Consider the following 13,401-nt stretch of genomic DNA (forward strand, 5'->3'; position numbering starts at 1 on the left):
CCGTGTTCTGCAACCGGTCCTTTCCCCGTCGGTGCTTTCTGCTTTGTGCTGGGGTTAGATTTAACTGCAGATCTCAAAATGCCAACCTCTGGCAAGGCGTGTGGTGGGCGTGAAAGCATCTTGCCACCTTGAAAGTGGTCCTAGCCCCTTCTCCTATCCTATCCCCTGCTGTAAGCTGGGGTGCTTTGGATTTGGGTGCCTGAAATGCTGATCCCCTGTGACGGTGAGATGTTGTGAGGTCCCGCTTGCACCGGGGCGTGTTTCTAGGTGAGTCAAGATAAGCTGGTTCTTGGGTCACATAGGGAGCTGGGCTTTGGGTTTCGCTTGAAGAGTGGCTCTTCCTACGGGCCAGGGGTGGGCTGGATGAGGGTCTGGCAGGTCAGTCCGGTGGAAAAACGCTATCCAGGGCACCTCGTGCTCTGAACAACTGTGGCCTCCTCCAAGAATTGTATCAAGGGCAACAGTCCTTAAGCGGGGGGTCTCATGGGCTTGTGAGCGGCTGGTTGTGGAGAGGACGATGGGGCGGGGAAGGAGGCTGCTGGGAGCTGGGTGCGCGGGGGCTGGGTCAGTTCAGCTGCAGACAGACAGCAAATCCCGGGTGAACTCTTTGCAGACATCGGTCCTTCCTCCTTACCAGAAATCTCATAAATACATGCTTCAACTGCCGTATCTGATACCAGGAGGCCCTGAGGAGAAACTGCAGAGGATCTTGTTATGGGCTTGGTTTCAGAAGCCGGCTCCTTATAAATGGGAAAGGTAATTCCTACAGGAAGAGAGGAGAGGAGGGGTCGTGACGTAGACAGTGGGATCGAGCGCACCCTCAGCAAGTTTGCAGATGACACCAAGCTGAGTGGTGCGGTCGACACGCCTGAGGGACAGGATGCCACCCAGAGGGACCTGGACAAGCTGGAGAAGTGGGCCCATGTGAACCTCCTGAGGTTCAACAAGGCCAAGTGCAGGGTCCTGCACCTGGGTCGGGGCAACCCCCGGTATCAGCACAGGCTGGGGGATGAAGGGATGGAGAGCAGCCCTGCCGAGAAGGACTTGGGGGTACCGGTGGATGAAAAGCTGGACATGAGCCGGCAATGTGCGCTCGCAGCCCAGAAGACCAACCCTATCCTGGGCTGCATCACCAGCAGCGTGGCCAGCAGGTCGAGGAGGGGGATTCTGCCCCTCTGCTCTGCTCTGGTGAGACCCCCCTGCAGTGCTGCGTCCAGCTCGGGGGTCCTCAGCACAGGACAGACATGGGCCTGTGGGAGCGGGTCCAGAGGAGGCCACAAAAATGATCAGGGGGATGGAACACCTCTGCTGTGAGGAAATGCTAACAGAGTTGGGATAAAGCCTGGAGAAGAGAAGGCTCCAGGGAGACCTTACTGTGGCCTTTCAGTACTTAAAGGGGGCTTATAAGAAAGATGGGGACAGACTTTTACCAGGGCCTGTAGTGACAGGACAAGGAGCAATGGCTTTAAACTGGCAGAGGGTAGGTTCAGGTTGGACATAAGGAAGAAATGTTTTACAGTGAGGGTGGTGAGACAATGGAACAGGTTGCCCAGAGAAGCTGTGGATGCCCCATCCCTGGAAGAGTTCAAGGTCAGGTTGGATGGGGCTTTGAGCAACCTGATCGAGTGAAAGATGTCCCTGCCCACCCCGGGGGGGGTTGGACTAGATGACCTTCAAAGGTCCCTCCCAACCCAAACCATCCTGTGATCCTATGATTCTCCTTCTCACCAGCCTGGGGCGTCCCTGCTGCACCAGGACATCCCGCTCAGCAGATGTGCGTGGCTGCTCGCAGCCCGTGGGCTGTGGCACCGAGGCTCTGCGCGGAGGAGCACGCTGGCACGCTCCCGCGGCTCGGGGCGGGTATTTTTATTTTCCTTGCATGTCCTGAGGAGCTGAGAGCTGCATTCATTTCCTCCGCCTCCCTACCCGCGCCAAGACAAGCTCACGCCAGGGCAAGACCTTGCTGATAAAGGCTCTTTAAGGACAGGAGGACCGTCCGTGGCTCTGCCGTCCCTGGCAGTAGGTGAAGGCGGGATAAATCCGTCCTCTCCGAGATGTAAACGCCACACAAGGAGCCCTTGTGTGTTGTTCCCAACCCTCTGCTTCAGCGGGACGAGGCTGCCGCTGACCGGGCTAATGGAGCGCAAAGGAATTGACCCTCAGCAGCTGTCTGAATTATTCCGTAGCATAAGTAAAACGTTAGCTTGATCCCAAAAGCTTGCTTCCCAGCATACCCACCAACTGGATGTGTATTCCTCTGAGAATCCCCCTCCCGCGGGAAAGGGGCGCAGGGGTACATCTCCCCGCTGCAAGCCGCGTCAGGGACCCTGCTGGCACCGCGGTTCCTCCAGAGATGCCCAAATAGGCTTTGAGCACCGTGACCTTGGTCATCACCAGCAGTACTGCCGCAATGGCAAGAGGTCTCACGTGGGTGGGTCTCCCAGGCAGATGCACGTCTCAGGCTGGTTGTGCAGTCGGGGGGTGCACAAAGCGGACTGGGAACGCCCAAGGATGGTTTTCATGGTGTTTTATTGACTGTTCAGCATCTCACGTGGAGAAGCTATAGTCGTCGTCTCCTTCTGCGGCAGCCTGAGTTGGGCAAGGTGCCGTCTGCGATAAAATTGGTGTCGTGAAACCAAACTCCAGAATCTGTGCAAAAGCATTTAGCTCCGTTCCTAAGAAAAACCTTCTGGCTACAGAAGGAAAGACTCTGGGCTAAAATGCCTGGAGAAAAAAATGGGGATTTCATTTTACAACTGCAGCTGCAGATAGTGTAAGACCTCTTTTCAGTTGGTCTGGAAGGGAGCAGGTAAGCAGAGCACGGGGTGTGATGGATGGATACAGGCAGCGGTGTTGGATGCAGCACAAAATGAGCAGCTGAAGGGCATTAAATCACGTAAGCCAAACAAAAATCTTCCCAATTCCTGGGAAATTAAGTGGTCTCGTTTTTCAGATACTTGGACTTGTTGGGCGGCCTTGGGCGCTTGACCAAGGAGCTGGTGAATCAACGGGCATCACCTGGGTGTCCTGCAGCTGATCTTCTCCCTGTCAGCAGGGAGGGTGTAGGGGCAAACCTCACCTTACCATGGTCTGCAATTAACTTTGCTCGGCAGCCTGGGTGAGACTAATGAGCTTTCTAGCTGTGACAGGTGTCATCTCTTTGACCTGATTGTACTTTTCAGGAATTTCTCTTGCTGTCAGTAACGTCTCAGTCCAGCAGTTTTGACTCCAAAGCTTCTTTTACAATACAAATGTGTGGTCTGTGGTTTTTTTTTTTTTCCTTTCCTCTGCTATTTTTAGCTTCTTTTTAATTGGCAAGATATAAGATAGGCACTGGATGTCAGCCTTAAACAGCAGATTGCTTGGCGCTCCGCTGCTGTGGTTTCAGCGGAGGTCAGCATGTTGTGCGAGCTGGCACGTGGTGTGGCGTGCTCACATGCCACGGAGCTGGCCCCGGTCCTCCGGCACGCCGGGGGCACGGCCGGGACCGAGATCCTCCCGCACCCACACGTGGCAGTAGCGGTGCACGCGTTTGGGCTGTGGCTGGGTGCCAGGGAGGACCAGAGAGGTGGGCTCTCCCGTGAGAGCCTCACTGGGGGGCACTTGGTGGACCCTTGGCAGCTCATGCCATGGTTCAGAGCTTCCCCGGGGGTGCCGACGTTGTCCTGCATGGATTTTGGCCACGCAGACGTGCCCCTTGCCCTAAGACATTAGGAGAAATCTCTTTTCTGAAAGAGTGGTCAGGCCTTGGAACAGGCTGCCCAGGGAAGTGGTGGAGTCACCATCCCTGGAGGTATTTAAAAGACGTGTAGATGAGGCCCTTAGGGACATGGTGTAGTGGGAATGGTGGTGTTGGGTTGACGGTTGGACTCAATGATCTTCGAGGTCTTTTCCAACCTTAATGATTCTGTGATTCTATGATTCTAAGACAATCTCAAAGTGGTGGCCTTAATAACCTAGCTGACATGTAGGGGGTGGATGGGGACGGCAGCAGCTCAGCAGCATCCCACCACACTGCCCCTGCGTCCCCTGCACGGGTTAGCGACACGTCCCAGCTGTCAGACCTGCCTGAGGACGTGGGTCTTCTCCCCCAGGACCCGCCCCAGCGACGGTGCTGCCAGCGTCTGAGCTGGGCGGTGGGGCTGAGGCACCAGCTGATGCCGACAGAAAGGTTTCTGCTCGCTGTTCTTTCAGGCTGTCACATTTGTTCCCAAATACAATTATTTTGTCTCGCTGAGCTTAATAGGAATTAAAAAATCTTTGTGAATCAGCCTTGGAGGGGACGGGGGAGGGAGGGACAATAAACCACAGGCTGGGAAGTGACACAAAGATGGGTGATGTTTAAATGTTCTGCCCAATGACGTCATCTGGCAGGAGCCATGAAGGACCTGGCCTGTGATGCCGGGAGCAAGGACACATGACTCAGCCGTGCCGCTGCCTTTGTGCCGCTCTGAGTCATCCCGCCGGCCCCGCGCCTTCCGCACGAGCTTTCCTGGGCGCTTGGGAGAGCATCTCCCAGTGTTGGAGCATCAAGCATCTCCATGTGCTGGGGATGCTTGAAGGTCTCTAGCCGTCCTGCCTTCGGATGCTGGAGGACTCTCTGGCTGCGTTCATTGAACACAAGGGCTGTCGTTGGAGATGATGTCCCAGTTTCAGGCTTGATTTGTAGAATCAAGACTCTTATCCAAACAGAAATCTTTAATTAGGCTGCTCGCCTCTTAAAAACCCTTGTGCTTTTCTGCTCTTGGGTGGCAAGGCCACCTCTGCTCTTTGCAGGGAAGGCAGATGTGTAAGCCTTGGGGGCCAAGGGGGAGGCAGGAGCTGGTAGCGTGCCTGTCTCCTGGTGGAGGTGCTGTGAAGAGGCCTCGTACCTGATGGTCACCGCAAGGTGACCGGTGCTGCATCAGATCAAAGACCAAGCCATGTGCAGCAAGCAGCTGGGGCTTGTGATTGTCGTGTGCTTGACGCTGACAATAGGCAGGAGATTAAACGCTCGGTTGACTCTGGGTGTTGAAGGAAGCCCCATCACTCCGGAGGGTTAGCTCAAGACACGTTGGCTGGCTTTCTCTTCCCCTTCCCTGGGCCACCCCTTCCAGGGCAAGGAGATGGGACCTCGAGTTATCTCCTGGCGCCTGGGAGCGGGAGGACTGGTTTCCCTTGGTCCCCGGCTTCCCAGTAGTTCAGAGAGCATGGAAGGAGCTAAAACCCACCTCTGTTACCTGCCCGGTCTCATCTCCTAGGCTTGAAAGGGGATTTGCCTGGGTTGTGCTGCTGAAATAAGGTAGAGCTCATGGATGCCCACTGCTCCTGGTCCACTGCATCTCTCAGCAGACGTTTGGGGTCCTTCTGTATGGGATGGCAGCAGAGAAGGAAGGATCAGCGTGAAGACGCATGGCCCTGGCCAGCTTACAGCCCACTGGTGTGGATGTGTTTGATTCCCCGGAGTGCAGCAGGTGGCTATTCTGGGAACACAGCGCTTGCTTTAGTCGTTTCTTGGCAATTAAGACAGACTAAGCGACCAACTTCACAAAACACTGCGATAGTGGTTATATATAGCCAACTCACCACATTTCCACTCCGTCCCTCCAAAACCTGCCTCCTGTGCTGAATGAGTTTCTTTGGGACTAAGGTATGCGTTCGATTTTTTTTTCTTTCGGCTTTTTTTTTGGCTTTTTTTCTGCTCTGCCGTGCTTATTCTTGGCTCCGCAGCTCTGGCAGACATCCCACCGTGCCGCAGCCCGGCGCTGCCGGGGATGCTGGCGCGGGGGCTGCTTTCCGCAGAGGTCTTGCCCTGGGACCTGGGGTGCGCGGGCGGCTCAGCCTTGCCGGGACCGGGTGTCCTGGCTGTGAGACGAGGCGGGATGCTGGCCGGGGCTGCCTCGTGGCCAGAGACTCCGCGCTGTCCCGCAGGCAGATGGGGTGGTCTTTCCAGGCACCGAGGGCAGCAGCTTTTGATAAAATCACGCCGGCGAGCGCCTGCCTTCCTTTCTTTTTTAACAGCCCCCTGTTACCGTACCCCGGGATAACAGGGCGATGTGGCAAAAGGCTGGCGCTGCCAGCTCCTCTGCCAGCTCTGGTGGGCACGTGGCTGTTCCAGCTCGGATGCTGGGAGCCGTCGGCGTTTCCCGTGGGGCTGCCTGGGCAGGACGCCCTTCGCCAAACCGGCTGCCACCTCTTACGATATCAATACAATATCAATAGCTGCTCTGGTGGCAAAGCTCCTGCTTGCGGGAGGGTTTTCCCCCAGGCTGCGGGCGTCCGTTTCTTGTTCAGCGCTCAGGCTGTGCCGCCAGCGTCCTTTCTGCCCGTTTTGGCTTCATAAGGGTATGCTGCACGTGGGGGTCGAACTTGCCCTTTCCTGGGATGGATGATGACCTGGTGGGGATGACGGGTCCTGACATTAGAGTTCAGACCCTCTTTGGCCATTGACTTCCAGAAGCAAATACACCAGCTTTTCTTGGCCTCGTTTTCCCCGTTTCTGCCACTTTGGCTAAAGTTGTGGGTTGCTGTGTCTGTGCGAGCCCGCGCCGGGAGCCCGGCTGGCGCTGCCGCCCTCCCAGCCCTCCTGCGGCCTGAGATACGGGGTCTGGGACCGAAGCTCCATTACCTGAGGGCAGCGTCCCGGGATCTCCGGCGTGCCTGTCCCTGGGATTTTTTTTTTTTGGCTCACGCAAGGCTTTCTGTCCGCCTGTGCCATGCTGCGTCGTAAACCCACACTTCCACTGGTTGCCTGCCAAGTTTCCTCTGCTCTTATCGCTGCTCTTGGCTGCAGGATGCTGCAGACCGCCGTGGTGCTTCCCCCCCGATGGCGGGTTCCCCACGCGCCTTCCAGTTTCCATCATCCTCTGCGCACTTGCCCTTCCAAGCCGTCGGAGACATCATTTCTTCCAGCCTGCTCGCAATAGCTCAGGATGACAAAGTCTATTGAAGTCTTGTCTTCTGGGTCCTTCCAGCCTCTTGTTTCTCCTAATGCTTGATGAAATCTATGAAAAATGGCCTGCGGTGATTTTTATTTTCTCCTTTTTCCCATGGAAGGCCAAGAAAGAAGAAACCACATGAATGTTTTGGTTTGCGGTCTAGAGGGAAACGCTAGAGGGTTGCTGTTCTGGCTCATGACACTTTTTCTTTTTGCTTGTCCTTGCTGCTAGCGGCACAGCCTGAAAGAAACAGGTTTGGCATCACAGCTGTGAGTGTCTGGTTGAGGATCGGAGGTGCGTGAGAGCAGCAGCTCCCGGCGGAACAGGGGTTAGAAGCCAGCAAAGACTCTGCCTTTAATGAGCCTTGAGTCCACACCAAGCCTTGGCTGGGTGGGCGCTCCTGTCCTGGCTGTTGGCTGGCGTGGGCTTGTACAGCCCCGTGCACCCCGTCCTTGGGGACGCAGCTCTCACCATGAAGTGCCGTTACGCGTTGAGACGGATCCCACCTGGCGTACCGTGGGTGTTATGGCCTGCATTTAGGGATAGGTCTGCTGAATGCCTGGTGCTCTCGCTCTCTGATGGTCACTGCGGGGTTTCTGGGTGGCTCTGGCTGAAGTCAGAGAAGAGACACGGCAGTGATAAAGATACAGGATGCACACGCCTAAATGCCTCTTTTTTTTTCTTTGCAGCTCGATAGGACAGAGACAGCTGTGAACAACCTCAACCCAGCTTTCGCCAAGAAGTTCATCATCGACTACCATTTTGAAGAAGTGCAGAAGCTCAAGTTTGCCCTGTTTGACCAGGACAAGTCGAGCATGCAGCTGTATGAGCATGACTTTCTGGGCGAATTCTCCTGCACGCTGGGCATGGTGAGTCTCCGAGGTCCCTGCAGCTCGCTGTCCTCCAGCAAAGGGACCCCAAATCACATCAGCCATGGGGACATGAGGGGATTAGAGCTGCTACTCTTATCTACTGTAAAGTTTGCTGGGTCCTTCCTGGCAAAACTAATTTAATTTGCTTGTCACACTTTAACTGTTGAGGTTGAACTCTTCCACGTTAGGGCTGTTGGCTACTTGCTCAAGTCTAAGCTGGTCATACTGTGGGCTTCTGCTGGTGTCTGCAGAGAGACATCAACTGGAAGTTTTTGGAGGTACCCATATCTCACCATGGGTTGTAGTAAGATGAGAGCCCTGATGACCAGCCTGGATTTGGACTTGGGAAACTTCCAGATGTTTAAAGTTAGGATGCGTTGTGGTCTACCTTTCTATCTCAGTCTTGTTTTTCTTTTTTTTTTCCCCCAAGGCTTTATCCATTGCCATTGTGTAGCAAATCATCTCTCCTACTTTAGCACGTTGGTGCAGGAATGTGTCTTCTGCTCTTCCTGTGGAAAAGTTTTTGGGACACAATGCAGTTTATAAGCCTTTGGAAGGTCTTTGCGTTCATGAGCCCAGACCCTGTTAGAAGTTGGCAGCTACATTCTCCAAACGTCTTTGTCCTCTGAGCTTGCTCTGACTCAGAGGCAAGGAATGAGGGGGATTTTTTCCGTTCTTTTGCAGCATCCGGCTGCTCGGGGCTGCTGTGGTACCTGGCACAAGCGCAGGGGCTGGGAGAAACTGTCTCTGTTGTGCTTGATGCTGGGAACCGGGAGGAAGGAGGAATTGCGAATAGGTGGATCGGTGTGGACAGCCAGCCCAAGGTGTTCGGGGAGGCTCATGAGTGCGATTGCTTTATTACACAGGCTGCAATAAGGCACTGCGCATGGCAAGGGGGCCGAGTGACCTTACCATTGCCAACTCAAGAGCTTGACGTGTTAGAAGAGCACGGATGTTTACAGAGTTTGACGTTTAACATCAGGGTTTTTGGAAGTGCTCTGTGATGACCTAATTCTGCTCCTGCAGAAGTTAAGAGACAGTGCAGGCAGCAGCCCAGGCTGCTGTTCGGTGATTTAGACCAAACCTATCCTTTACCGTCAGTTCCGTTGCTGAAATGCAGCCACCTCTGGTGTGGGGCAGTTCAGCAATGCTCCTTGTGAAGGTCACGGTCTTGGTGGAAGCTGCAAGCACAGAATTTATGGACGTAAGGAAACAGAGCTGAAACCTTGCAGTACCTAAACATGGCTGTGCAGAAGTCCTGGGCTCTGCAGGCTCATGCCGGCGAGGAACGTTATCCGTATGCGCTGGGAGAAAGGTGGACCCTCCTGCTCGTTGGGTCTCCCAGAAGAGCCCAGCCCTCCCTGGTGCTTTGAAAGGTGATTAGCTCAGAGCATGAGACTGGACAGGCCGTCCTGGGACTGGGGTAATGGTGGGGACTGGGCTGGTCTCACCTCCAAGGTGCTTGCTCAGAACAGTTGATGGTTAGCCATGGTGGCTCACGGACATGGCATAACTGTCTACTGCGTCTTTAGGCACAGCTGGTAGGCTTAGTCTATCCGAAAAAAGAGAGCTCTGAACTTCTGTAATCTCATGCAAAAGAGAACTTGGCTTACGTGTGCCCAGTTTTTGATGCAGCGCTTCCCATGTGAGCTTTTTGGTGACCTTTAGTCCACAACAAGACACCAGCTTGGAATGGAGGGATCTTCTCATTTTCCTTTTTTCCCTGAAATTCTCTGTTAGCCTCCTCTCCCTGTGGCCAGCACGGGCTTGCAGCACAGCCCGGTCGCGGGGCAGAGGCGGACCGGAGGGGTACCACCTGCCCAAGAGTGCCTGGTGAGGAGAGGGGTGAAACAGGCTGGACGGGGGGTTGTGGGTTGAGCCACCCTGCGGTGGGTTTTCTGATGTCTAAATTTTGCCTGGTGAGATGTTTCCATAAACCTGCCCAGTTTTGAGGCACGAGCAGCTCTTAGAAGGGAAGGAGAGCAGCCGCGGGCGGCAACAGCCGCACAGCGAGCATCTGACTTTTCAATTTTCAGTTCGCATCAGAGCCCTGTCGGATTAGCCAGATTATTTTATTGCAGCTAATTAGGTCTGTGGTAAGATTTAAAAGGACGGCTGGGTCATTCGCGGGCCTGTAATGACCTCTGTGGCCAAACGAAATGTGACAGGGATCAAACTGCAGGCGGGAGGGTGTCCGTGGTTTCTGCTAGCCCGGGCTGCGGGGAGATTTCGCCTCCTTGTGCACGGCGTGGCACACACACCTGGTTATGCTGGCTGGTGATTCCTGTGCATTTGTGGATCAAAAGCACCAGGACGTGGCTGGCTAGCCACAACGGGAAAGGGGTTTTGCCTTGAAATTGCGAAAATCATAGGATCACAGAATGGTTTGGGTCGGAAGGGACCTTTAAAGGTCATCTAATCCAACCCCCCTGCCTGGGCAGGGACATCCTCAACTGCTCAGAGCCCCGTCCAACCTGACGTTGAATGTTTCCAGGGACGGGGCATCCACAACTTCTCTGGGCAACCTATGCCAGGGTTTCACCACCCTCATTGTAAAAAATTTCTTCCTTATATCTAGTCTGAATCTACCCCCCTTTAGTTTAAAACCATTCCCCCTTGTCCTATCGCAATAGGCCCTATTAAAAAGCCTGTCCCCATCTTTCTTATAAGAGCCCTTTAAGTACTGATAGGCCACAATAAGGTCTCCCCGTACGGAGGAGAGCGTTTCTGGGGAGCAACGGGAGGAATCCAAGTGTGGCTGGGTCACTTGGGTGGCAGGAGTAACAAGTTAAGCCATGTCATTATGTGGTTTTTTAATTATTATTATTATTTTCTGACTGTGTGACATAGGACCAAAGGTGGAGGCAGAAGGATGGAATGGGACTGCACTTTTTAAACCGCAACCCCTAGATCTCGAAGGGGTCCCCGCTAGGTATGGGAGCAGAGCACAGCTACTGGACCCCCATGTGGGGGTCTGCGTTTCGTGGGGAAAACTTACGGGATCCCCAGATCTGAAGGCGACCGAAACTCAGTGAGCTGGGAAAAAATCTCAAGGGGTTTAATTCAGCTCCCAGATCATCCTGTCTGGCCTCTTACAAGCCAGAAGCGAAGAGGGGGACATGTCTCTGGGGGGTGCTTTTCTCGGCAGCAGCTGTGCAGGGGGTCCAGAATGATGCTGGGGGAGAGCACCCGGCTTGCAATCAGGATTTGTCCATGGAAACGTGGCCCGAAAGCAAGGTGCTGGCAGGGGTCGCGTTAGAAGTATTTAAAATGGGGTTTGAAAGGTTGAGTTGTGGTTTTGCTGGGAACAAATCACGGTCCTTTGGCTGCGTGGGGGCCCACTGGCACAAAGAGCTGGTCCCTGGGTTCAGCGGGAGGTGGTGCTTCAGCCTCTTGCGCCTTCGCTGCTCTGCGCCCCACGGACTCGGGCGACGGTCTGATATTCACAGTATCACGGTCGCCCCTGAGTATGATGTCTTTCTTCTACTGTTGTGAATGCTTCATCTGAATTAACTAACGTGAGCAATGATCAGTTGCTTATGAGTCTGCTTTTGATCACTTGTACAATCATGACTTTATTTTCTTTGGCTTCTCTAGATCGTCTCCAGCAAGAAAATAACAAGGACTCTCCTTCTGGGGAATGGCAAGCCGGCTGGGAAGGGGATGATAACGGTACGGTTACTGGTTTTTGTTACCTGCTGGGTGTGTAAAGGCGGATAACAACCTGGGGGCGATGCAGGACACTCACCTGGGGTCCAGGAGGCTGAGGCTCATCTCATGAACATTTTTCCCTTTGCCTCCCGTTTTCCTGCCCACTTCCATCAGTCTGGAGGATGATTTATTTGGGGCAGGGACCATCCTGCCTGGTACCCAACACTGTGAGTCTTCAACTTCTGCTTCGGTCTCTGAAATAAGAAAAACCTCAATCTGGAGAAGTACAAAGTAAATCTCTGCTTCTGTTGTTTGTTGTCTGGTACAACGTGCCTGCTCAGCCCTCGCTGGAGCAGCGGGAGGTAAGAGGGCCGATTCCTTTGCCGGCGAGGGGTGGTTTTGTTTGTAGGAAGGGGATGGGAGCTGTGCCGTAGCAACGACTCTCATAGCAACAGCCACCGCTCCCGATGCAGACCCCTTTGGGCAGTGGCCTTCCCGCTGTGGATCTCTTTAGTAATGGGTTATTTTAAAAAGAAAAGGCTAAATTTAGGTGCGTTTCCCTCCTGCCACATCTCCTATCCTTGTTGGATCTCTTCTGTGGTAGGGGTTTTGCGAGACGCGCAGCTGGGCAGCAAAGATGTGGAAGAAAAGGCCAGCAAGGAGTCAGGTTTAAAAGCACTGGAAGGGTTTAAAAGCCCAGGACCTGGCTGCTGCAAGGGCATCTCCATCCCTGTTTGCTCCAGAGGCTGGGAAGATGCTGCCAGCTTTCCTCTCTTAATTGCTGCAGTTAGTCTTTAAACGCAAGAGGAAAAGCCGCAGTGAAGCTCACAAGCGGTGCCTGATGCCGTGTGCCGTCCCCGAGGAGCGGGCTCTCGACACCCCAACCGACGCTTGACTGGGAAAAGCTGGACCAGTTGAAAAGTTTCCAGTCAAGCTTAAATGTTACATGCTTTAAAAAAAGGAAGGTCCTGATCTGTCACGAACGTGTCATTAAAAAATCAAAGGGTCTGAGACGTCTGCTTCATTTTGTGCCATTGATGCAATTTCCTGATCTGGGTTTTTTTTTGCCCTGGCTTGGTGATGACCACAGGGTCGTGTGTGGTGGGCACCTTTCCTCACTGCTTGGCACAGCGCTGGAGCACAGGCTGTGGCCACCAGCCAAGGAGCAGGCTTCTGCTTTGGACTCACTCATATAAAACATGGAGTCTGGAGCCAAACCCTGCCTTCCTCACCCCCATCCCCTTCAATTTTGCCCAAGTATCCTTTTTCTTAACTGAGATGCCAGAGGGGTGAATGCAACAGAAGAACCTTAGCTGGATGGATGGGATCACATGGGGGTCCCTAGGTTTGAAGAGATGGGGAAAATCCCACGGCGAGCCACTGTGTTTGTGGAAATCAATGCCAAGATCTGGCCGCACGCCTCTGCCAGGCACAGCGGTGGGGGTGTTGTTATTGTCCGTGCTGGCCAAGAGGAGATGCCACCAGCAGCCTGCGGCAGCGTGGCACAAGGACATACCTGGCTTCTCTGCACCGTCTGGCTTTTACGTAGCCTCCAGTGAGCCCTAAAGTGCTGGACACCAACTGGGAGTGCTTTTGTGGGGACCAGCAAAGGGCAGATTTCATCCGCTTCCCTACAGCTCCTCTTCCTCACGCTGGTTTTGGTGACCATGCGTGCCCACCGAGGACTAGGTGGGAGAGAAAGCCGACACTGTGGCTTTGCAATAAAGAACTTCTGACTTCACGGCTCTATGGGGCAGAGGGGAAAATTTGGGTTTGCATGCAGTGAACCCATCCTCTGTGTGCCGAAGAGCGGTGTCCTCCGTGGAAAGGCTGGGAGGTTGCTGGGGAGCTGCGGCTCGTCCCCTCGCCCAGCTGCCCAGGCATATTCAAAAGCTGCATCTCTGCCGCCTCGTCTCTGCAAACTCCCCGCTCTCCTGAGTGCCAATAACCCTCTGATTGCT

The 13,401-nt window shown here is 54.2% G+C and overlaps 1 protein-coding gene across 11 annotated transcripts in view; it reads left to right on the plus strand.

The window, feature by feature from the left end:
* CPNE2 (copine 2) overlaps positions 1-13,401 on the plus strand; it is a 61,082-nt gene that overhangs the window by 15,358 nt on the left and 32,323 nt on the right. For 7 of the 11 annotated variants that reach the window (XM_075160799.1, XM_075160798.1, XM_075160804.1 and 4 more), the window contains 2 exons: positions 7,607-7,786; positions 11,387-11,461. In XM_075160799.1, coding sequence (XP_075016900.1) covers positions 7,607-7,786; positions 11,387-11,461 — 255 coding nt within the window. Of the gene's footprint in view, positions 1-637; positions 757-4,313; positions 5,630-7,606; positions 7,787-11,386; positions 11,462-13,401 lie in introns of those variants that run through there. The other 4 variants (XM_075160806.1, XM_075160805.1, XM_075160800.1 and 1 more) reach the window with 4 other exon arrangements.

This window comes from Calonectris borealis, chromosome 12 (genome assembly GCF_964195595.1).
Source record: "Calonectris borealis chromosome 12, bCalBor7.hap1.2, whole genome shotgun sequence".
NCBI classification, from domain to species: Eukaryota; Metazoa; Chordata; class Aves; order Procellariiformes; family Procellariidae; genus Calonectris; species Calonectris borealis.